The 23,392-nt window shown below is 41.2% G+C and overlaps 2 protein-coding genes and 10 non-coding genes across 29 annotated transcripts in view; 11 read left to right on the top strand and 1 right to left on the bottom strand.

Moving 5' to 3' along the window:
- Nucleotides 1-23,392, top strand: part of CENPL (centromere protein L) — a 73,307-nt gene that overhangs the window by 272 nt on the left and 49,643 nt on the right. For 2 of the 17 annotated variants that reach the window (XR_004179859.1, XM_031658480.1), the window contains exons 2-12: nucleotides 818-870; nucleotides 1,066-1,101; nucleotides 1,293-1,332; nucleotides 1,654-1,683; nucleotides 1,968-2,005; nucleotides 2,562-2,588; nucleotides 2,778-2,831; nucleotides 3,363-3,392; nucleotides 3,559-3,581; nucleotides 3,761-3,808; nucleotides 15,723-15,791. The gene's annotated coding sequence lies outside the window, so the exon portion shown is untranslated. Of the gene's footprint in view, nucleotides 1-817; nucleotides 871-1,065; nucleotides 1,102-1,292; nucleotides 1,333-1,653; nucleotides 1,684-1,967; nucleotides 2,006-2,561; nucleotides 2,589-2,777; nucleotides 2,832-3,362; nucleotides 3,809-3,984; nucleotides 4,165-12,166; nucleotides 12,692-15,722; nucleotides 15,792-20,610; nucleotides 20,626-23,392 lie in introns of those variants that run through there. The other 15 variants (XR_004179858.1, XR_004179857.1, XR_004179855.1 and 12 more) reach the window with 15 other exon arrangements.
- Nucleotides 96-175, top strand: LOC116272170. Its single transcript, XR_004180901.1, has one exon. It is a non-coding gene; the product is annotated as a small nucleolar RNA SNORD74 (small nucleolar RNA).
- LOC116272423 lies at nucleotides 923-983 on the top strand. Its single transcript, XR_004181108.1, has one exon. It is a non-coding gene; the product is annotated as a small nucleolar RNA SNORD75 (small nucleolar RNA).
- LOC116272121 lies at nucleotides 1,145-1,226 on the top strand. The gene has a single exon (XR_004180841.1). It is a non-coding gene; the product is annotated as a small nucleolar RNA SNORD24 (small nucleolar RNA).
- LOC116272387 lies at nucleotides 1,492-1,559 on the top strand. The gene has a single exon (XR_004181092.1). It is a non-coding gene; the product is annotated as a small nucleolar RNA SNORD77 (small nucleolar RNA).
- Nucleotides 1,833-1,893, top strand: LOC116272171. Its single transcript, XR_004180902.1, has one exon. It is a non-coding gene; the product is annotated as a small nucleolar RNA SNORD44 (small nucleolar RNA).
- Nucleotides 2,148-2,213, top strand: LOC116272395. Its single transcript, XR_004181093.1, has one exon. It is a non-coding gene; the product is annotated as a small nucleolar RNA SNORD78 (small nucleolar RNA).
- LOC116272134 lies at nucleotides 2,627-2,709 on the top strand. Its single transcript, XR_004180857.1, has one exon. It is a non-coding gene; the product is annotated as a small nucleolar RNA SNORD79 (small nucleolar RNA).
- On the top strand, nucleotides 3,159-3,240 carry LOC116272172. Its single transcript, XR_004180903.1, has one exon. It is a non-coding gene; the product is annotated as a small nucleolar RNA snR60/Z15/Z230/Z193/J17 (small nucleolar RNA).
- On the top strand, nucleotides 3,620-3,696 carry LOC116272166. The gene has a single exon (XR_004180898.1). It is a non-coding gene; the product is annotated as a small nucleolar RNA SNORD47 (small nucleolar RNA).
- Nucleotides 3,843-3,919, top strand: LOC116272130. The gene has a single exon (XR_004180852.1). It is a non-coding gene; the product is annotated as a small nucleolar RNA SNORD81 (small nucleolar RNA).
- Nucleotides 10,355-23,392, bottom strand: part of DARS2 (aspartyl-tRNA synthetase 2, mitochondrial) — a 34,665-nt gene continuing 21,627 nt past the window's right edge. The window contains exons 12-17 of one of the 2 annotated variants that reach the window (XM_031658453.1): nucleotides 23,119-23,181; nucleotides 18,367-18,519; nucleotides 15,370-15,588; nucleotides 15,035-15,145; nucleotides 12,177-12,252; nucleotides 10,355-11,390 (exon numbers count right to left, since the gene is read on the bottom strand). In XM_031658453.1, coding sequence (XP_031514313.1) covers nucleotides 11,203-11,390; nucleotides 12,177-12,252; nucleotides 15,035-15,145; nucleotides 15,370-15,588; nucleotides 18,367-18,519; nucleotides 23,119-23,181 — 810 coding nt within the window. In that variant the 3' untranslated portion in view covers nucleotides 10,355-11,202. The remainder of the gene's footprint in view (nucleotides 11,391-12,176; nucleotides 12,253-15,034; nucleotides 15,146-15,369; nucleotides 15,589-18,366; nucleotides 18,520-23,118; nucleotides 23,182-23,392) is intronic. The other variant, XM_031658454.1, reaches the window with a different exon arrangement.

Consider the following 23,392-nt stretch of genomic DNA (forward strand, 5'->3'; position numbering starts at 1 on the left):
AGTTGAGGATGGTGGGGGATTGCACGTTTGGTGCATCCGTGACCTAAGCTGCGACTATCTTGTTCGGGTAGAACTACGGAGAAGCCTCGGCTCTTGTGCCCTGCCTGTGATGAAGCCTGTGTTGGTAGGGACATCTGAGAGTAATGATGAATGCCAACCGCTCTGATGGTGGCACATGCCGAGTCACCCTAGTAAGCTATTGTTAAGGGCCGTGACCCGAGCCTCCCATCAGCCGTCCGCCCTCAGGAAAGGCTGGCGGTGGGAGTCCACGTGCTTCTCTAAGTGCCTGCATTCCGAGATGCCGTCCACGTGCTTCTCTAAGTGCCTGCATTCCGCACTGCCACCAATATTTCCATTAGTGTTTCTTTTTCCTTTTTTTTTTTTTTTTTTGAGACCGAGCCTCATTCTGTCACCCAGGCGGGAATGCAGTGGCGCCATCTCGGTTCATAGCAACCTCCGCGTCCTAGTTCAAGTAGTTCTGCCCCAGCCTCCCAAGTAACTAGGACTACAGGCGCGCGCCCCCAGGGTAGGCTTTTATATTTTTAGTAGGTCTCATCATGTTGGCCAGACTGGTCTTGAACTCCTGACTTGGAGTGATCCACCAGCCGTGGTCTCCCAAAGTGCTGGAATTACTAGGCGTGAGCCACTGCGCCTGGCCGTTAGTGGTTCTTAACTGCGGGTGCAGTGCTCCTTTGTAACATTAAGTGTATTCTTTACCTGTCGCTAGATAATGATATGTTACCTGCATCATTGATTTAAAAACACGACATAAAGAAGCGTGGAACAATGAATTAAAATCTGTACCCGATCTCTTTAGGTATGGTGCTGGGTGCAGATGCAATGTGGCTCTCGATAGCACCTTATGGACAGGTAAGAATCGGGGGAAGTACGGTGGGAAGAATGAAATCTAAGAGATGGTCTTAGCCTGTGATGCTTTTAAGAGTAGTGGACAGAAGGGATTTCTGAAATTCTATTCTGAGGCTTTAATATTAACAGCATTGATATTTAGCGTGACTGCAGTAAGGTTCATTCTCACTGTTCTGCTTGCATCTTTTTGTTTTCTAGTTGCCTCCCAAAGGAGGGATGACAATAGCTACTGAAGTAAGTTGAAAATTCCTTCAAAAAGATTTAAAGTCACTGGATGTGCCACAATGATGACAGTTTATTTGCTACTCTTGACTGCTAGAATGATGAGGAGCTTAACCACCATTATCTTAACTGAGGCACCCAAAATGGTGATTTGGGGAACATAGAGAGTACACCTAAGTTCACATGAAGTTGTTTCTTCCCAGGTCCTAAAGAGCAAGCCTAACTCAAGCCATTGGCATACAGGTGAGAAACCTCTATATTGTACTTCTCACTTTTTGAGGGATTAGAAAATAGCCAAATGAATGATTTTATATATATTAGTGTTTTTCTCCCCACTTTTCAAATGAGAGTTTTGCTGTCATATTGATACTAAATTTAATACTGAGGAAAACGTGAAACCAGATACTATGATGGTTGCATAGTTCAGCAGATTGAATCATGAAGAAATGTACTTTGTGTCTGATGTGTCTGGGGTGGTTGCGGTTTGCTGTTACTAGTTAAGCAGTGTACCACCAATCTACCATTAAAATATTCTTTACTGACAATTTTGTATTAAAATTACAGGCATTAGACAGAAAACTAGAAGTTGAAATGGTAAGTAAAATTATATCCAAGTAAACAGGTAACTGGGCAAACTGCCTACGGCACAAATGGCTTTTTAGAGTTACCTCCTACCAGTGCTAAATGCATTAAATGGCGGGTTCTTGTCCTGTTAATGATTATAAAAAAGTTTGTAAATGCAGCCTAGATGATGATAAGCAAATACTGACTGAACATGAAGGTCTTAATTAGCTCTAACTGATTAAAGGCATTTGTTAGTTTTGGCAGGTGGGGGGAAACTCATCTGTGGCTATTCTAAGACCACTCTTAATTTTTAGGTGGAGTCCAACTTGTCTGGACCAGCTTTATGTTTCTGGTAAGTATTAATGAAAATGCTGATAGTGATATGCTTACTGCTGAGCTAATGGTTTAAGGCTTGGCTGATGAATAGTGACTGTTTTCCTTGAACATGTTTGGAACAGTGTGTATTTTCCTTGAGCATGTTTGGAACGGGGTTTGTGTAATGATGTTGATCAAATGTCTGACCTGAAATGAGCGTGTAGACAGAAGGTAACACTGAAGAACCCTGTGACAGACAACTTTGAAAAGAATTTAATGATGTTTAGCATTTTAATAGAAGGCCTCATTTGTATTCCACCTCCCGGTAACATTTTTATCCGTGGATGGCTTGCTTGGGTAAGGACATGAAGATAGTTCCTCTAGCTTGTTTGTTTCTGAAATGTGGTCTTACTAATTGATGACTGTTACAGAGTCGTTTTGTTAGAAAATTTTGAAAAGTAGGCAGTATGAAAGTATTTTAAAGCAGTTATTTAAAAGCATTAGATAAGGTATTTGAAAGTAAATATTTGAATATTGTTTACTTTGAAAAGTAAATGATATTCAGTGTAGGAAATGGTGTGAAACTTTTTCAGGTGCCGATGTTTGGAGACCTTTTAAAGGTATGTTTTATTGATGTTAACATGTTTATTGAGTGAGCTACTGTTAGTGATGATTTTAAAATTAAAGCAGATGGGAATCTCTCTGAAAGAAAATGGAGATTAATCTTAAACTGAAACAGTAGTTGGGAAATCTTTTAGAAATCCACCTATTACTTCTACCTGTTGGTAAAGGAGATTAAATTTCTGCAGGTATGGGGAGTCGACTTGACTACACCGTGTGGAGCAAGTTTTAAAGAAGCAAAGGTATAGCAGTCCCAAGTTGCTGTTGTTTTTTTTTTAATTGAGGCCAGAGTCTAGCTCTTGCCCGGAATGGAGTGCAGTGGCACTATCAGCTCACTGCAACCTCTGCCTCCCGGGTTCTAGGGATTCTCCTGCCTCATCCTCCTGAGTAGCTGGGATTACAGCCATGTGCCACCACGCCTGGCTAATTTTTGTACCGCCATGTTGTTCAGGCTGGTCTCCAACTCTTCACCTCAAGTGATCTGTGCACATTGACCTCCCAAAGTGCTGGGATTACAGGGGTGAGCCACCGGGTCCCACCTCAAGTCTAGTTTTTAAAGTGTTGTAAAGCCGATACAATGATGATAACATAGTTCAGCAGACTAACGCTGATGAGCAATATTAAGTCTTTCGCTCCTATCTGATGTATCTGGCTGTAACATTCTAGTTTATGCCTTGAAAAGGGGAATATAGTCATTCTACAGTGTTTGGAGATTTTGGGTTACCCTTAATTGTATGCAAGTTGTCTTACTGTGTATTGTCCCTTAATTTCAGGACTCAGAATTCATGCTTGAAGAAATGCAGGTTAGTTTAAACTTTTAAGGAAATTTTTAAGGTGGCAAAAGGTTTTAGTGGCATATACACCTTAATCTGTAGATGGGAGTGATTAGCTGTTTGAAAGTTGAAATGTGACTGAAAAGGAAATTGAGTAGAGAAATTTTAAATGGGATTATTTTTCATCTTCAAACAGGCAGACCTGTTATCCTAAACTAGGTGAGTCAGCTTTTGGTACATGTGATAATTTTCAACGTAACCAATGATGTAATGATTCTGCCAAATGAAATATAATGATATCACTATAAAACCGTTCCATTTTGATTCTGAGGTTACTCTACTAACAAGCATCACACGTTTGTTTTTTGCCATGATTAATATGTTGTCTTTGCTTTCAGGGTTTTTAATGACCACAGCAAGCAAGCATGTAGCTTACCGCTTGAAAGGTGAGGATTGGAAATATCGGAACTATTACAATTGCAGAATACATGATGATCTCAGTCCAGCTTGAACTCTCTCACTGATTACCTGATGACAATAAAAGATCTGATATTCTGCATTCCCATGTAGCATTTTAATTGAAGTCTGGAAATGTGGCTAAAAGTCTGTCTTATTTTTTGAGACAGGGTCTTGCCTCACCCAAGCTGGAGTGCAGTGGCCCTTTGAGGCTTACTACAGCCTCAGACTTCTGGGCTTAAGTGATCCTCAGCCTCCCAATGGTCTTTGTAGACAGCCTGATGGAGTCTCATGGCACAAGAAGATTAAAACAGTGTCTCCAATTTTAATAAATTTTTGCAATCCATTTGGAGTGTATAGTATTTACTTTAAAAAGCACAGTGCTTTTCATCTGTTCATTCGTTGTAAGCATAAATCACATTCATTATAATACTCCATGGCATTTAACACTGCAGCCAGTAAAAAATTTATGGGTGTGGGGAAAAGAGATCAGACTGTTACTGTGTCTATGTAGAAAGAAGTGGACAGAGACTCCATTTTGTTTTGTTCTAAGAAAAATTCTTCTGCCTTGACATGCTGTTAATCTGTAACCGTACCCCCAACCCTGTCCTTGCGGAGACTTGCTGTGTCAACTCAAGGTTTAATGGATTTGGGGCTGTGCAGGATGTGCTTTGTGAAACAAGTGCCTGAAGGCAGTATGCTTGCTACAGTCATCACCATACTCTAATCTCAAGTACCCAGGGACACAAACACTGCAGAAGGCCGCAGGGACCTCTGCCTAGGCAAGCTAGGTATTGTCCAAGGTTTCTCCCCATGTGATAGTCTGAAATACAGTCTGAAATACGGCCTCATTAGGAAGGGAAAGACCTGATCATCCCCCAGCCCGACACCCATAAAAGGTCTGTGCCTGTGCTGAGGAGGATTAGTGAAAGGAAGGCAGGCCTCTGTCTCCTGCCCGTCCCTGGGCAATGGAATGTAAAACCCAATCGTATGTTGTAAACCACCTGGAGGTGGGACGTGCTAGCAGCAATGCTGCTCTTTATGCACTGAAAATGTTTATGGAGATGTTTGTATATATGCACATCAAAGCACAGCACTTTTCCTTACTCATGACACAGATCTTTATTCATACGTCTTGCTGATCTCTCTACTATGACCCTATTGTCCTGCCACTTCCCGCTCTCTGAGATGGTAAAGATAATGATCAATAAATACTGAGGGATCCCCGCGGGTCCTCCATATGCTGAGCGCTGGTCCCCTAGGCCCACTTTTCTTTATACTTTGTCTCTGTGCCTCTCTTCTCAAGTCTCTTGTTCCACCTGATGAGAAATGCCCAGGGGTGTGGAGGGGCAGGCCAACCCTTCATATGGGTGTTTTACAAGGTGTCTTACGCGTTAAAGTGCAGTATTTCCTAATTCCCCATATGAGCAAATTGTCAGGTTTCATAGGCCTCTGTGCTAATTGGTTTTCAGCTTAAAGTATTGATGGAGCTACTTTTGAGAAAGTCATGGTAAGTCTGAGGCTGGGAAAATAAGCTATAGAAATGCCCAACTAGTGATAGGAATTAATGGAATTGGGAAAATCTACAATCCATAGCCATGGTGATAGGTTTTTGGCAAGCAAGTGTTTAGGGATGCCAAAAGTGGGTATAAGGGGCACAACTGGTGTTTAAAGCAATCTGCCTCAGGGAAATGTAGGACCAAGGGGCCAAAATTCCAAGGTGGGTGGATTTTTGAGTGTCAGTACAGCTGTGGTTATAATGATGTTACCAGTAATGGTTTTACAAATCTGAGTTTCTGGACTAAAGCGCTTTAGTCCCATTAATGATAATAAAACTTGTTTCCACTTACCCTCTGAATTCCTTTTTTTTGAGACTGAATCCCTGTTGTCCAGGCTGGAGTGCAATGGCGTGATCTCAACCACTGCTCACTGCAACCTCCACGTCCTTGGGTTCAAGCGATTCTCCTCAGCCTCTGCCATTGCAACAGGCTCATTTTGGTATTTTTAGTAGAGACGAAACCCCGTCCTCCCAAAGTGCTGGGATTGCAGGCCTGAGCCAGTGTGCCTGGCCTCTTCTGGCTTTTTATACTTGATATTTTCTTCAGGACTCTCCCCATTGTGGTCATTTCACAATCTCATTGAAATGTCAGCTTATGCACTAAATGCATATAATTTTTGTAGATGGGGAATACATGTAAATTTTGTCTAAGAAAAAAGGCCTCCCCCTTCCCCAAATATTCTTTCATTTCCTGGGGCCCACCCAAATGTTTCACACAGGTTGTAAAAAAACTAACACCTGGCTGGGTGCTGAGGTGAGCGGATCACCTGAGGTCAGGATTTCAGGACCAACCTGGCCAACATGGTGAAACCCCATCTCTACTAAAAAAAATTACAAAAATCTAGCCGGGTGTAGTGGTGGCCTCCTGTAATCCCAGCTACTCCGGAGGCTGAGGTTGCAGTGACCTGAGATCGTGTCACTGCACTCCAGCCTGGGTGACAGGGTGAGACTCCGTCTCAAAAAAGAAAAGAAAAAGGCTGGGCGTGGTGGCTTATGCCTATAATCCCAGCACTTTGGGAGGCCGAGGCGGGTGGATCACATGGTCAGGAGTTTGAGACCAGCCTGACCAACATGGTGAAAGCCCCATCTCTACTAAAAATACAAAAATTAGCCAGGTGTGGTGGTGTGCACCTGTGATCCCAGCTACTCGGGAGGCTGAGGCAGGAGAATCGCTTGAACCTGGGAGGTGGAGGTTGCGGTGAGCTGAGATCATGCCACTGCTCCAGCCTAGGTGACAGAGCAAGACTGTCTCAAAAAAAAACAAAACAAAACAAAAAACTAGCACCACCTACCACAAATGGTTACCCTTTACTCTTCATGCGACCACCATTATCTGTGTTTTTTTCTTATTTCCCCCACAAGAATGTAAGAGCTTCAAGTTTATTCCTTAATGTTGAAAAAAATGAATGAAACTGCAATGTGGTAGATCAGTTTTTGGGGAGGTACCAAAGACTGAAATTGGTAAAATACCTTGATTTAGAAGTGAAAAACGATGTTACATTTCAAAGTATCTTTTCACCAGGTGTGATGGCTCAGGCTTCGATACTAGCCTGGCCAACATGGCAAAACCCAGTCTCTACTGGAAAAAAATGAAAATTAGCCGGGTGTGGTGGTGTGGGCCTGTAGTCCCAGCTACTCTGAACCCTGGAGGTGGAGGTTGCAGTGAACCAAGATCGTGCCACCTCACTCCAGCCTGGGCCTCCTAGGCTCAAGTGATTCTCGTGCCTCAGCTACCTGAGTAGCTGGGATGACAGGTATGTGCCACCACACCTAGCTTTTTTTTTTTTTTGTATTTTTAGTAGAGATGGGGTTTCACCACGTCAGCCAGGCTCGTCTTGAACTCCTGGCCTCAAGTGATCCAACCACCCCACCATCCCAAAGTGCTGGGGTTACAGGTATGAGCCATTGCGTCCAGCCAAGTTCTATTTTTGTTCCCTCTTTTTTTTTTTTTGAGATGGAGTTTTGCTCTTGTTGCCCAGGCTGAAATGTAGTGGCACAATCTTGGCTCACTGCAACCTCCGCCACCCAGGTTCAAGCGATTCTCCTGTCTCAGCCTCCCGAGTAGCTGGGGATTACAGGCGTGCGCCACCATGCCTGGTTATTTTTGTATTTTTAGTAGAGAGGGGGTTTCACCATGTTGGCCAGGCTGGTCTCAAACTCCTGACCTTGTGATCTGCCCACCTAGCCTCCCAAAGTGCTGGGATTACAGGCGTGAGCCACCACTTCCAGACTCTTGTTCTCCCTTTTATATATAAGTGTGATTTTCTGAATCAGAAAACTTTGACAGGCATATTAAAGGATTTAAGTTGTATGTAGTGGCTCACGCCTGTAATCCCAGCGCTTTGGGAAACCAAGGCGGGGGGGATTGCTTGAGTCCAGGAGTTCAAGACCGGCCTGGGCAACATAATGAAACTCTGTCTCTACAATTAAAAAAAAAAAAAAAAAAAAAAAAAGTGAGCCGGGCATGATGGTGCATGCCTGTAGTCCCAGCCACTCATGAGACTGAGGTGAGACGATTGCTTGAGCCCAGGAGGTTGAGGCTGCAGTGAGCTGTGTTCACACCACTGGACTCCAGCCTGAGTGACAGGGTGAGATGTCTCAAATAAAATATTTAAGAATTGGATTACCTTATTCAGCAGTTGTTTAGTAGTTTTGGAATTTTAGTTGTTAGTAGACCTTGAGTACACGTTATTTTGATATGCTGTGTGACAAAATGGGAAGTATGCATGAAGCACGTCTGCCACAAAGTATGGATTTCTAGATATTTTTTCCCCTAGAAAAAGTAGTTACAATTGTTTGAGATACAAGCTGAACCAGCTGCTTTTTTCACAGAACATTTTTAGTTGAAAAAAATCTGACAAATTACTCATATTTTAGGGGTAATTTTGGCAGAGACTTGCTCAAAAAAGAACAAGTAAGCTTGGAAAAAACTGATGGTATTTGTTGCCAATGATAAAACTCAAGCTTCCAAATGAAACTTAAAATTTTGGAAGGCTTGTATACACCTCTGTGCCCTTATAGCTTCCTCAGACTTAAAAGATTTTTGTAATGAGATTGATGATAATATTAATTAATGGTATTTTATTTTAGACATTGTATATCCAAATGTGTCAACATTTGGAAGATTTGCATAACTCAGTGAACCAATTATTTTCCAAATGATCAATGACTGGACTGGTGTTACAAATATCATCACACATAGGTAAAAATTATATTTAAATATAAGGTACACCAATGGGCTTTAGAAAAGCTCATCAGTATGATTTCAGAATCCACATTGCAACTAACCTTTAAGGAACTCTACTACTTGTCATATTTTGGTGTGGTATCAAAGAGAATATCCATAATTATCAGAGAAAGCTATTAAAATACTCCTCCCTTTTCCAACTTTATATTTGAGTGGGGCGAGATTTTCTTCATATACTTCAACCAAAACAGCATATAACAGATGGGATACAGAAGCAGATATCAGAATCTAGTGTCTTCTATTAAGCCAGAAAAAAAATATTTGCAGAAATACAAAACAACGTTACTCTTCTATTTTTTTTTTTTTTTTTTTGAAAATACTTACTTTTAAAACAAAAACATGGCTGAGTATGGTGGCTCACGCCTTTGTAATCCTAGCACTTTGGGAGGCTGAGGCAGGCAGATCACCTGAGGCCAGGAGCTTGAGACCAGCCTGGCCAACATGGCAAAACCCCATCTCTACTAAAAATACAAAAATTAGCCAGGCGTGGTGGTGGCCACCTGTGGTCCCAACTACTCAGGAGGCTGAGGCAGGAAAACTGCCTGAACCTGGGAGGTGGAGGTTGAAGTGAGCCGAGATCGCAACACCGCACTCCAGCCTGGGGAACAGAGTGAGACTCTGTCTCAAAATAAAATAAAAACTTGCTATTTGTGTTAACATGTAATGGGTTATTTTAAAATGAATTAAACTTTTAAAAATCATTAAATCAATAATTAACTAATTAAATAGGCTGAGGCAGAAGAATCACTTGAACCCGGGAGGCGGAGGTTGCAGTGAGCCAAGATGGCGCCACTGCACTCTAACCTGGGCAACAGAGTGAGACTCCGTCTCAAAAAAAAAGAAAAAAGTTATAAATTAAAAGAATTTCTAGGCAGAAGTGAAGACTGAGTAGAAGAGAACAATTTCAAAATCACTGATCAAGACCTTGTTCTCATTTTATATATTTTTTTGAAATGGAATCTTATTCTGTCGCCAGCCTGGAGTGCAGTGGCGTGACCTTGGCTCACTGCAACCTCTGCCTCCTGGGTTCAAATGAGTCTCCTGCCTCAGCCTCCTGAGTTGCTGGGACTACAGGCATGCGCCACCATGCCTGGCTAATTTTTGTATTTTTAGTAGAGATGGGTTTCACCATGTTGGCCAGGATAGTCTCAATCTCTTGACCTTGTGATCCATGCGCCTCAGTCTCCCAAAGTGCTGGGATTACAGGCATGAGCCACTGCACTCAGCCTCATTTTATAATTATTATTAAAACTTTTACGTGTATGATTAGAACTTAAAATCACTGAGTTTTGGTGTTCACTTTTTTGCACATTTGAGGTTAATCTAAGGTGGATTAGAATTTTCAATTACTTATAATTGAGAGAAAATAGTGTTCAGTGATTAATAATATCTTTGTTATCTTTTTTTTTGAGATGGAGTCTTGCTCTGTCACCCAGGCTGGAGTGCAATGGCACCATCTTGGCTCATTGCAACCTCCATCTCCCAGGTTCAAACAAACCTCACGCCTCAGCCTCCCGAGTAGCTGGGATTACAGGCATGCGCCACCATGCCCCACTAATTTTTGTGTTTTTAGTAGAGACAGGGTTTCACTATGTTGGCCAGGCTGGTGTTGAACTCCTGACCTCAAGTGATCCACCCACCTCGGTCTCCCAAAGTGCTGGGATTACAGGTGTGAGCCACCACTCCCGGCCAATAATATCTTTAAAACTAAAAATGTAAACAGAAAATTGGTAAGTAAAATGACTTTTACTATTGATGTCAGTTTTGTTTAATCTGAAACTAAATATATAGAGATATATCTACCTATTTATGGATGGATAAGATCATCTCACATTTCTGGAATGCTTTATAGTTTTTCAGAGTACTTTTATTCACTTATCTTCCATATATGTTATCTCTTCTGATTCCAGCAATAAAAGCCCTGTGAGGTAGCCAGGGCAAGTATGTATTTTACACATTAGCAGGAAGAGAGGCTAAGAGAGGTTTATGTAACTTGCTCAGGCTGAAAAAAAATTTGTGACTCTCATTTCAGTGATGTTTTCTGCATTATTATAAAATATGCTACTTATTACATTATGTTGATGGTTGAAATGTCATTATAAAGCTTAATTTATATGATTCTCTTGATGAGGATTATGAAGCAAACTATCAACTCACTAGTTTACAGGGGCAAGCATTTTCCCACATTTCACACATGATCTGATTACCTCTGTCGTAAGTGAATAATCTACTATCTGGGTATGAAAAACATGATTTGAAAACACTAAACCACTATATTATTCCAACAAAGAACCATCTTTCACACCTAAGTAAAAAGCAACTTCAAAAAAAAGTCCTAACCAAAAAAAAATCCGAATGATGCATGAGATCGAGTCAAAATTGGGTATCTTCTGTTTCTTCATTGTGGCGAAGAATGTTGCCTGGATTCCTTCCATCTAAAGACTTGATTGTCAGACCTGTGGCAGAACTCTAGATCTGATTTTAGCCTTGGGGAAGCAAAGAGGACAAAACCTAAAAGCTCAACTTCCTGCGTGGTATACAAAACCTAAAAGCTCAACTTTTTGGATGGTATGCATGACTCAATGAGCTCTTTCTGCTTTGGAGTCTGTTGGCCAGGAGACTCGGATATGATAGGGCTTCAGTTCCTCAGAAGGGATAGAATCTGGGGCATTACTCATGAGGTCATGTCCCCGAAAGGACTTTGGGAAGGCTATGACATCTCTGATGCTTGGAGATCCAGTGACAAGGCATATCAGTCTGTCTAACCCTGTAAGTAAAATACAAAGATAACAGATGAGAAATGTAATCTAATGTTGGAAATAACTTAGTTTTCTGTAAAAGTTGTAGAGAACTTTTAAATAAGAATATTTAACAAACTGTAGTCAACCATAGTTCCCTACCTTTTTAGAGACCTTTTGTTTGTTTGAGAGGTTCTTTTCTATCTCATTCTGGAAAAGTATTCAGGACTAATGTTCACATGCTACTTGGATTGTCACAGCAATTAGTGTTCCTAGCAAAGGCCCTAAAGGTTCCTAACTAAGGGCCCTAAAACAGATTCAACAATATATTTGGTGCTTGGCAGGGAACTCCATAAACACAGAAGGAAGTCCCTATTGTTGGGGCCTACAATCTAGGTGAGCTTTCTAGAATTTCTTACTCTTCCTTGCTTTGACAAAACAAGCAAAGTGAGTAACCGTGGCAATCAGAAGGACACTGGCATATTCCTGTTTTCATACAAGCTGAACATTATGGAGCAGTGCTTTCCAGACTCGAATGAGTGCGTCTGTGAGGCCATGGGATTTGAACAATATTGACTTAAGATCTGCAGTTTTAAGCTATTAATGATCTTTCAAATGCAAATTATCACTTAAATTATATCTTTATAACTGTTAAGATATATTTTAAAAATATATTACTGAAATTTCAACAGAAACTTACATTCTCATAGAACTCTTGGACTCATCCCTCCACCTCTACCAACACAAACTGAGAACCTGAATTTGAGACAGTGCAATGGAATTCAGTTTAGCTTATAAGAGGAAAAGTTGTTTACCTAAGGCAATTCCTCCATGAGGGGGTGCCCCGTAATCTAAAGCCTGGAGCAGATGGGAGAGCATTTTCACATCCTCCTGAAAGTCAGAAGATAATTCAGTGTAAATATATTTTGAAGGTCCACTAAGTGCCACCATCCAGGCTTAGATGATAAAGGGGAAACAAAGTTGAGTTTTAAAACACCTAAACCTGACTTAACCAGTAATAAAAACTTACTGGAAAAGTGTAAAGAAAAAAATTACCTTAAGTGATTTACAGGTTAGCAAGGGAAAAAGACAAGTCATAGATGATTATAACATGTACAAAAATGCCTGGTGTTCAGTAAATGCAGCTTTTACTGTATTCACAATGCGAACAGAGTGAGACCAAACGAGGACGTGGAGATGAAAAGCAGGAAACTCTCCTGTCACAGAGACCAAGGGAAGAGAGCATTACTAAGTGGGCAACATTGTGAAATGCTGCTGGGAGGAAGGAGAGCTTAAGGGCCAAGAACAGGACACTGGATTTGGTGATTTTGTGAGTAACTTTTGTGGGGCAGTATGTGTGGAAATGTTGAAAGTGTGTTTGGAAATGGTTCTCCAACCAGGCTAGAAATCAGGATCAAGTGGGAAGCTTCAAACAAACAGAGGCCAAAGCCTCATGCTTAGAACTTTTTTATTCAGTTGGTCTGATGTGTAGCCAAGGCACCAGTGGTTTTTTTTAATGCTTTCCAGGTGATTTGATTGTAAGGCGCAGCAGGGTTGAGAACCACTGTTTAGGGAAGCAACAGAAGTAATGTATTCTAGGCCAGGTGCAGTGGCTCACACCTGCAATCTCAGCACTTTGGGAGGCCGATACAGGCAGATCACCTGAGATTGGGGGTTCAAGACTAGCCTGGCCAACATGCAAAACCCTGTCTCTACTAAAAATACCAAAAAAAAAAAAAAAAAAAAAGCTGGGCATGATGGTGTGTGCTTGTAGTCCCAGCCACTCGGGAGGCTAAGGCAGGAGAATCACTTGAACCTGGGAGGCGGAGGTTGCAGTGAATCAAGATCATGCCACTGCACTCCAGTCTGGGTGACAAAGTGAGACCGTCTCAAAAAAAAAAAGCAATCTTACTGACTCTTGAAAAGTTTGACAATGAGAGGAATGAAAAAGATAGGCTGAAAACTGCTGACTGGAAGCTGGGCTGGGCAGGAGGAACGCTTGATCCCAGGAGTTTGAGGCTGCACTGAGTTATGATCATGCCATTGCACTCTAGCCTGGGTGACAGAGTAAGACTCCATCTTTTTAAAAACAAACAAACACACAAAACCCAACGGGTGATTGGAGGCTTTGACTTGGCAGGAGAAAAGTTAACAGATTTCGGCTGGGTGAGGTGGCTCACACCTGTAATCCCAGCACTTTGGGAGGCCAAGGCGGGTGGATCTCTTGAGGTCAGGAGTTCGAGACCAGCCTGGCCAACATAGTGAAACCCCGTCTCTACTAAAAATACAAAATAGCCGGGCACGGTAGTGTGCACCTGTAATCTCAGCTACTCAGGAGGCTGAAGCAGAAGAATCGCTTGAACCCAGGAGGCGGAGGTTGCAGTGAGCCAAGATTGCGCCACTGCACTCCAGCCTGGGCGACAGAGCAAGACTCTGTCTCAAAAAAAAAAAAAAAAAAAGTAACAGATTTCACAATGCACATCAACTTTAAGGACACTGAAGGCTTAAAGCTAAAGGAGTCATCTCATGGTCTGAGTTCCCCAATCCTGCTCTTACATGTGAAGTTCTATCCTACCTCACACTTGTCAGTTAATCCCACAAAATGATCTTTCAGGACCAGACTCTCTCAGACCTTTCCCTTTCTGAAACCTACCCAAGTCTTCTACAGCATCACCAACAAACTTCAAATTCTTAGGTCTTCCCCTGTACAGACTCTTCTTTTTCTTTTAAAAATCCGGATTACTCCATTATCACTAAAATATATCCCTGCCTTAAATATAGCTAAAGTAGTATCTAATTAAGTGATATAAAATCTTTTCAAACGTCTCTTTCTCTAACATTATCAACATTTTTAGTTACTTCAGACTGCATGGTTTTCATTTGATTTGATTTTTATTTTTTTTAAGCTGCATGGTTTTTTTAAAGCAGGGTAGTGGTTAGGAGCATGGGCTTAAGAGCCACCCCGCCTGGATTCAAATCCTGACTCTGCTTACTTTTGTACTGTCGCTTTGGCAAGTTAAGTAAGTTGCCTCAGTAAATCTCATCTTTAGAGTGGGCAGAAGAAGGATATTTATGTGTTCTATTATAATAAGGGTATTTAATATGCACTATTAATTAGTACTTAAATAGTGCTGTTTAATAGTGCTATGTGCCAGATACTATTTAAGCATTTAATATTATTACTTACTTTTAATATTATTTACTTTTCCAAGTCCTACATTTACGGTAGAGAGAGCTGATGCTTTTTGTATCTTGTGAATCCTCCATTCATAACAAATGTTTAATAAAATAGGCCGATTTAAGTCAGATGCAGTGGTTCATGCCTATAATCCCAGCACTTTGGGAGGCCGAGCTAGGAGGACTGCTTGAGGGCAGAAGTTTGAGAGCAGTGTGAGCAACATAGGGAAAACTTACCTCTTCAAAAAATTTAAAAAATCAGCCAGGCATGGTGGCATGTGCCTGTAGTCACAGCTACTTGGGAGGCTGAGGTGGGAGGATGGCTTAAGCGCAGGAGATTGAGATTGCAGTGAGCTATGAATGCACCAGTGGACACCTGCCTGGGTGACAGAATGTCTCAAAAACAAAAACAAACAAGCAAACAACAACAACAACTCAAAACTGAAAAATATTCTGGTAAAAAAAGAAGCCCAGGACAGCAGATGATGTTTGTTACCTTTAGTAAAGTTGCCAGGATATAACGCTGTAGCTCTGCATTGTGAATTCGAATCGAACCACCTCCTATTTCATTGCCATTTAAAACCAAGTCATAGTGTTGGCTACGGGCCTAGAAGATTCACAGAGACTTTATGTTAGAGAAAATGTCTGGTTTTTTGTTGTACAGGTTAAAGACCCTGTAGATTCTTAAAGACAATGTATTAACTACTAACTCAACTCCACAATTTCTTCTGGGGCTTCCAAAACTAGGTCCTATCTTTCATCAGACCTTGAAGACTGAAGATCTTTGCCTTTATATACACATTTCCTTTTAATTTGGAAGTATAGATATACCTTTTTGGGCTCAGTGTACAGGAGGTGTATGTCACTGGGGTGGGGAGCAGTAAATGGGTGGTGGGCTGATTCCAGCTCTCTGGGATTTTCCTCCTTGGGGAGGAAGAGTGGGAAATCTACCACCCAAAGAAAAGAGAACAGAGTGGGGTCACGGAGCACCATTCCTCTTGTTTCTAGAAGGTCAGCACATTCCAGTCGTAATTTTCCCAACAAAGAGCACTGCAAACAGAAGACATAAACATTGAGTTAACTTCTTTACAGAGCAGGCAGGAAAAGACACAGCCTGGATTCTGAAGCCAGGCCATTCTCTAGGAAAGGATTAGCCAATTAACAGGATGCCCTTTGCCTCTCAGGACACAATGATCTGAGGATGAGTCTGATTGCAACAAGGTTGAGAACAATCATCAGACGCAACTAATTGGGTGAGTACCGAATAACTCGGTGATTAAGAGCACAGGGAACAGCACTTCATAGACCTGGGTCTGAATCTCAGTGTGGCTGATTACGAACTTCTCTGTACCCTTTTTCATTGTAAAATGGGGATAAAAATATCAACTCCAAATGACTGCTGTGAAGCTTAAGTGAGATAATGTACATAAGGTGCAGGACCTGACAAAGTATGTGAGTGGTAGTCGTTCTGATTATTCCTCACTTCTCTTGAAGGAGTTGGTAAGTGTCTGGCACACTGTTAATGTTCAGTGAAGGCTGGCTATCACTACAGGTAATGCGGATTAGAGGTCCATTTAAGAGTGTGGCTGGGTGCAGTGGCTGACACCTGTAGTCCCAGCACTTTGGGAGGCCGAAGTGGGCGGATCACAAGGTCAGGAGTTCGAGATCAGCCTGATCAACATGGTGAAACCCCGTCTCTACTAAAAATACAAAAATTAGCCAGGCGTGGTGGCGTGCACCTGTAATGCCAGCTACTCGGGAGGCTGAGGCAGGAAAATCGCTTGAACCTGGGAGGAGGCGGAGGTTGCAGTGAGCCTAGATTGTGCCACTGTATTCATGGGTTAGAAATCCGGCTCCTCCACTTCCTAGCTATGTGACTGTAAGCAAAATTTTAAGCTCTGTGCTTCACTTTTCTTATTTTTAAAATAGCAACAGTATCAGAACTTCTTTCATAGGGTTGGCATGAGGATTAAATGAGTTAATATATACGAAGTGCTTAGAACAGGGCTTGGCAAATACTAAGTGCTTAATAAGTGCTACCTATGCGGTGCAGGACTTCCCTGAGAAAGGACAGCTGGTTAGAACAGTGACATATGCCTAGAGACATGATAGGGTGTTATCTTGCAGCCCATTCTATCTTACATTTATGTCTACATAAGGGACCCTCATTGTGACATTTTCAGAACGTTAATGTTATTCCTCAAAAGTCTGGTTTCTAGCTCTCTTTCAAGGAGAGCCTTGTAGGAATCAGACCTATAACTTCCTGAGAATGAAACACCAGCTTGTTTAGTTCATACCAAGAGAATGTTTAATAATCAAATCAGTTTAGAACAAAATCTCATGTTCTTTTTTAAGAAATGCATTCATAATAAAATTTGGAAATAAATAGCTTTCTTCATTTTACTATTGTAGGGGAAGGGGAGACGGGGATTACATTTAGCTTTGAAGATGAACTCTGAAACTTTTTCTTTGCAAGAAACAATGATAAATGAAAATATAGATTAGAAGAAAGAACTTGATGAAGTACTAGTTAGACACACTATCATTTGGAAAAAACTATATACTAAAGTGAAAAAATAAATTTATATCATGCTTGATCTTTACAGTACTTTTTTAATATTCACGTTTGACTTTGTGCTATACTTTTCTATATTTTACAAAGATTCCTAAAGCTAATTCAGTCTTCCATATCCCCTGAAGACTCATGACTCAGCCAGTGCATGATAGCACTCACCACCTACAGCTGCTGTTCTTGAGGAAAAAGGGGCCCACTTTGACCAAGTTGGTCCGGGGTGTCTGCCAGCCCACCAGCTCTCCAGTGGTCTGATCTGTCCTTCCACAATTTAGGAATGTATTATGTACAAAAGTTTGAGACTCCTAATTTTCTTCATTTGTGAAATCTTGACTCTGAAAATATTTTTTCATGATTATATGACTAATTTCACTACCCCTTAATCTAAGTGGCTTTTCTAATTAGAGTCAGGTCTAATCTATTTAATAAAGTAATGCCAATGGAGGCTGGCAGCTAATGAAAAAAATCCTTAGTTTTTTTTTTTTTTTGAGACAGAGTCTGGCTCTGTCGGCCAGGCTGGAATGCAGTGGCACGATCTCGACTCACTGCAACCTCCGCCTCCCAGGTTCAGGTCATTCTCCTGCCTCAGTCTCCCGAGTAGCTGGGACTACAAAATACAAAAATTAGCCCACCACCATGCCTGGCTAATTTTTGTATTTTTAGTAGAGATGAGGTTTCACCACGTTGACCAGGCTGGTCTCGACCTCCTGACTTCAGGTGATCAGCCCACCTCGGTCTCCCAAAGTGCTGGGATCATAGGTGTGAGCCACCATGCCCAGGCAACCCTTAGTTTTTATACAGCGCATTATAAAGTACTATAAGATTTATGCAGGCTGGGCGCGGTGGCTCACGCCTGTAATCCTAGCACTTTGGGAGGCTAAGGCGGGTGGATTGCCTAAGCTGAGGAGTTCGAGACCAGTCTGGGCAACACAGTGAAACCCCGTCTCTACCAAAATACAAAAAATTAGGTGTGGCAGTGTGCGCCTGTAATCCCAGCTACTCAGGAGGCTGAAGCAGGAGAATCTCTAGAACCCGGGAGATGGAGGTTGCGGTAAGCCAAGATCCCACCACTGCACTCCAGCCTGGACAACAGAGCAAACCTCTGTGTCTTAAAAAAAAAAAAAAAAAAAGATTTATGCAGAGCGGCTTCATTTTATGAATTAACAGTCTATAGTTCAAACATATACTATATACATAGGAGAGTAAGGCATTGTTCAGCATCAACAGCACTGATGGTTGGAAGTAATTTTTCTTACTGCTTTATTGTGCTCTCCAGCAGTTAGTAGGACCACATCTTCCTCTTGGGTGTCCATTAGTCTTATTAATTCCAATCTTTGTGATTCCATTATGAAGCTAGCAACTGGAGAATTCCAGTTTCTATTGGCATTAAGGAATACAGGTAAGATTTCCTGTGTAAAAGAAAGAGACATATTTGTGTTTTTTTTTTTTTCTTTAAACAGTGGGATTAATTTATCTTCTTATAGTACAAAGATTTCTGGTTCCCAATAGAAGAGAATTTAAAAGAGATTATCTCCCTGAACCCATTCAAAATGATACTAAGGGAATTTTATAAAGTGCACAGTGGCTGATGCCTGCAATCTCAGCACTTTGGGAGGCTGAGGTGGGTGGATCACTTGAGGCCAGGAGTTCAACACCAGCTTGGCCAACATGGTGAAACCCTGTCTCTACTAAAAATACAAAAATTAGCTGTGCCAGTTGTATGCGTCTGTAATCCTATCTACTCAGGAGGCTGAGGCATGAGAATCACTTGAGCCTGGAAGGTAGAGGCTGCAGTGAGCTGAGATTGGGCCATTGCACTCCAGCCTGGGTGACAGAGTGAGACTCAAAAAAAAAAAAAAAAAAGTCATTTCAACATAATGAAAAAAAGGGGGGAGGGGATGAAGAATGGAGAGTAATAGCACATGATGGATTTCTGCGAATTTTTGGCAGATTGCAAGTGAACTGAGTAGGAATGATTAAAGAAGCAAGGTGCAGGAAGGTCTCGCATAAAGAACAATGGAGGCGGCCTCAGCGAACTGATTTTACCCTGCAGAATTCTGGAGAGGCTCAGGACTCTTAAGCCTTGAGTGCCTAGGATAACAGACAGCGGCCTTGCTGCTCATGCTAAACTAAACCTAACCATTTACAAAGTCTCTGTAAGGATCTCGCGCTTCCAACCAGCTTTTTATTCTTTTTGAGATGGAGTCTCGCTCTGTCACCCATGCTGGAGCGCAGTGGCCTGATCTTGGCTCACTGCAGTCTGCCTCCCAGGTTCAAGCAATTCTCCTGCCTCAGCCTCCCTAGTTGCTGGGATTACAGATGTGTGCCACCATGCGCGGCTAATTTTTGCATTTTTAGTAGAGACGGGGTTTCACTATGTTGGCTAGGCTGGTCTCAAACTCCTGACTTCAAGCGATCTGCTTGCCTTGGCCTCCCAAAGTGCTGGGATTACAGGCGTGAGTCACTGCACATGGCCCCAACCAGCTTTTAAAATGCCCCATTCTTGAATATGTACAGATAACCAACAATCACTGCACATTGAAGAAACTCTGCAGCATTAAAAAAAAAAAAAGACCAAGATAAACCCAAAAAATTAGTCCCAGAGAAAACATAAGTTAGGGACCAAAAGAGAACTTGAATCCTCAAAGGTACTCAAAAAGATATTTTATGAATAAAACCAGAATAAGATGCAGTGAAAAAAGCTCCTGCGGGGGGGGGGGGGGGGGGGGGAAATTCAACAGAAGAGTTGAAATCTCCAGGAAAATAGAACAAGACAAAGAAAATGGTGAAAAATGACATGCCAAAGAAAAGAGGTTAAATTGGTTCAACATACAACTAGTAGAAATTCCAAAAAGAGGCTAGAAAAAATGATGAGGTCAAAATAGATAATAAAAGAATTTTCTACACATAATAAAAGAATTTTCTACACATAAAAAGACATAAACCTTCATACTGAAAGGGCTCTTCAAGTGTATAACACATTGAATGAAAAATGATCAAAAGGCAAACGAACTCTGAAATTTCAGAACATAAAGAATCAGAAGGCAAAATCTTCCAAAGAGAAAAAATCAGGTCTGCTATAATAGAGTAAATTCACACAAGCATCAGAGCATCAGACTTCTCATCAGTAGCAATACATGGGAGAAGAGAGTAAAGCAATGCCTTAAATGTTCTAAAGCTGTGCTGTCTAGTGATGCACTGTGGCTATGTACATTTAAATTAATTAAAATGAAATAAAGTAAAAAGTTCAGCCCTTTAGTTGTACTATCCTATTTCAAGTGCTCACTAGCTACATTAGCTAGCAACAACTATACTGAACAATGCAGACATAAAACGTTTCCATCATTACAGAAAGTTGTATTGGACAGCACTCTTCTAAGATGATATGGCTGTCAATTCAAAATTTTGTACTAAGCCAAATTATTAATCAAGTGTGAGGTTTTAAACATAAAGACATTTTGTAAGAACTCAGTAAGTTGATCTCTCACATGCTTTCTTAGGAAGTTACTTGACTACATACTCCAACACAAAAAAGAAAGAGGAAAACCTGGGATCCAGGATGAGTTACTTCAACTCAAAAGAATGAAGAAAAGGTTCAGAAAGACAGCTGAGCAGAAGGTACAGAGTAACTAGGTGAAGTCTGTTTATGTGAGCCTTATCTCTCATCACAGGAAGTTAACAAGGTTTAAATGAATTAAGTAAAAAGAAGAAAGTATGTAGAGATATTTCCAAAAACAGAGATACTCTGGCAGAATACTAGGACGGATATGGCAGGCTAGAGCAAATGATTATTGCATTTCATCATTAATGCTTCTTTATTTTTTGAACCATGTCTATGCCATATGTTGCTAAAAACACGTAAGATCTTCTAAAAGCAATCAGAAGCCAAATCAAGTTAAAACATTAATAAAAATAGTAGTGGTAGTACCCATTTCTTACTTAAAAGTTCAGGAAATTAGGAAGGAAAAAGAAGAAAGAGAACAATGAAAGAAGAAAATGTAATAATAGTCCCATCAACTGAAGGCTGCCAAAGTTAACCTTCAGGCTTATTTCCTGGTCCTGTGGTTCTTAGATGCAGATTTTATACACTAATAAAATAAAAATTGGAAGATAAAGGGTTGCCAATTTTTAATTTTATAAAGAAACGGCATATTTCATCCCCCCGCTCCCCCCACCACCAACAGAGAGATAAAGGATAGTTCTTTAAATTTGTTTAACTTTATGAAAAGCTTGTTATATTGCCCTGACTTTTCTGATTTTGTCTCAACCCATTTTGGAAACCACTATCCCAATCTTTTTTTCTTATATAAAAATCTACTTATTGTTCTTTGTGCTTGAAGTATGAGGCTTGGGAAATGGTGGTAGAGGTAGGTAGTCCATTTTCAATATACAAATATAATGTTTTTACATGGTTATAATCAGTATAAATATAATTCTATAGCCTCCTTTTCTTACATATCATTATAAGAGCATTTTTCCTCTATTAAGTCTTAGAAAACAAGATTTTAAAAAGGAACTTTAATATTAATTCCTTTGATTATATCATACTTTATTTAATTACTCCCATATGGTTTCATTTTATTCCTGTTATCATACCTAAGATTCTTTCCTTTTTTTTTGAGACAGGGTCTCACTGTGTCACCCAGGCTGGAGTGCAGTGGAATGAACACAGCTTACTGCAGCCTCCATCTCCTGGGCTCAAGTGATGGGCTCAAATCCTCCCAGCTCAGCCTCTCAAGTAGTTGGGATGATAGGTGTGTGCCACCACGCCCAGCTAATTTGTTTTCTGTTTTTTGTAGAGATGAGGTCTCACTATGTTGCCCAGGCTGGTCTCAGACTTCTGGGCTCCAGTGATACTCCCACTTTGGGCTCCCAAAGTGCTGGGATTACAGGTATGTGCTCCCAAGCATGGCCGGATCCTTTTTTTTTTTTTTTTTTTAAGAGACAGGGTCTCACTCTGTCACCCAGGCTAGAATGCAGTGGCATGATCATAGCTCACTGCAACCTTGAACTCCTGGGCTTGTGAGTCTCCTGCCTCAGTCTCCCAAGTAGCTGGGACTACAGACAGACATGTGCTACTATGCCCAGCTAATATTTATTTATTTATTTAGAGACTGTGGCCCAGGCTGGAGTACAGTGGTGTGACCTCAGCTCACTGCAACCTCCACCTCCTGTGTTCAAGCGATTCTCCTGCATCAGCTTCTCAAAGTAGCTGGGATTACAAGTGTGCACCACCACACCTGGCTAATTTTTTGCTTTTTTTTTTTTTTTTTTTTTGAGACAGAGTCTCGCTCTGTTGCCCAGGCTGGAGTGCAGTGGCCCAATCTCAGCTCACTGTAAACTCTGCCTTCCGGGTTCACGCCATTCTCCTGCCTCAGCCTCCTAAGTAGCTGGGACTATAGGCCCCTGCCACCATGTCTGGCTAATTGTTTTGTATTTTTGGTAGAGATGGGGTTTCACCGTGTTAGCCAGGATGGTCTCGATCTCCTGACCTTCTGATCTGTCTGCTTCGGCCTCCCAAAGTGCTGGGATTACAGGCATGAGCCACTGCGCCTGGCCAATTTTTTTTTTTCCAAGATGGAATCTTGCTCTGATGCCCAGGTTAGAGTGCAGTGGCACAATCTTAGCTCACTGTAGCCTCAAACACCAGGCTCAGGTGATTCTCCCACCTCAGCCTCCTAAGTAGCTGGTACTAGGGGTGCAACAGGGCAGCATGGTGGCCTGAGCCTGTAGTCCTAGCTGCTTGAGAGAGAGGCAGGAGCATTGCTTGAGCCTAAGAAATCAAGGCAGCAGTGAGCTATTATGGCACCACTGCACTCCAGCCTGGGCAACAGAATAAGACCACATCTCCAAAATAAATATATAAATAAAATAAAAAATAAATAAAGGCAGAAGAATGATCTGAAATAACAAGATGCTCAAAACTAATGATAATGATAGTTTAGTTAACAATAGTTAAAAATATTGAATCTCTATGAGGAAAAAAACCGCTCTAATTAACTCCTTACCTGATTAAAATGGTCAGCTGCAAATTTTCTGATGGATTCAATGTCTTTCCTTTTTAAGTATTTCTGATGAAAGAAAAATCAAAGTAAACTTGTCATTATGACACTTAGCTTCATAAACATAGTTATGCGATCAAATGACAAATATATTTTGTGTCTTCCTATTACAATAGTAAGATTTAATAAAAATTCAATGTCTGGGCTGGGCACGGTGGCTCATGCCTGTAATCCCAGCACTTTGGGAGGCCAAGATGGGTGGATTGCTTGAAAGTTGGGA

This window comes from Papio anubis, chromosome 1 (assembly GCF_008728515.1).
Source record: "Papio anubis isolate 15944 chromosome 1, Panubis1.0, whole genome shotgun sequence".
Classification (NCBI taxonomy): Eukaryota; Metazoa; Chordata; class Mammalia; order Primates; family Cercopithecidae; genus Papio; species Papio anubis.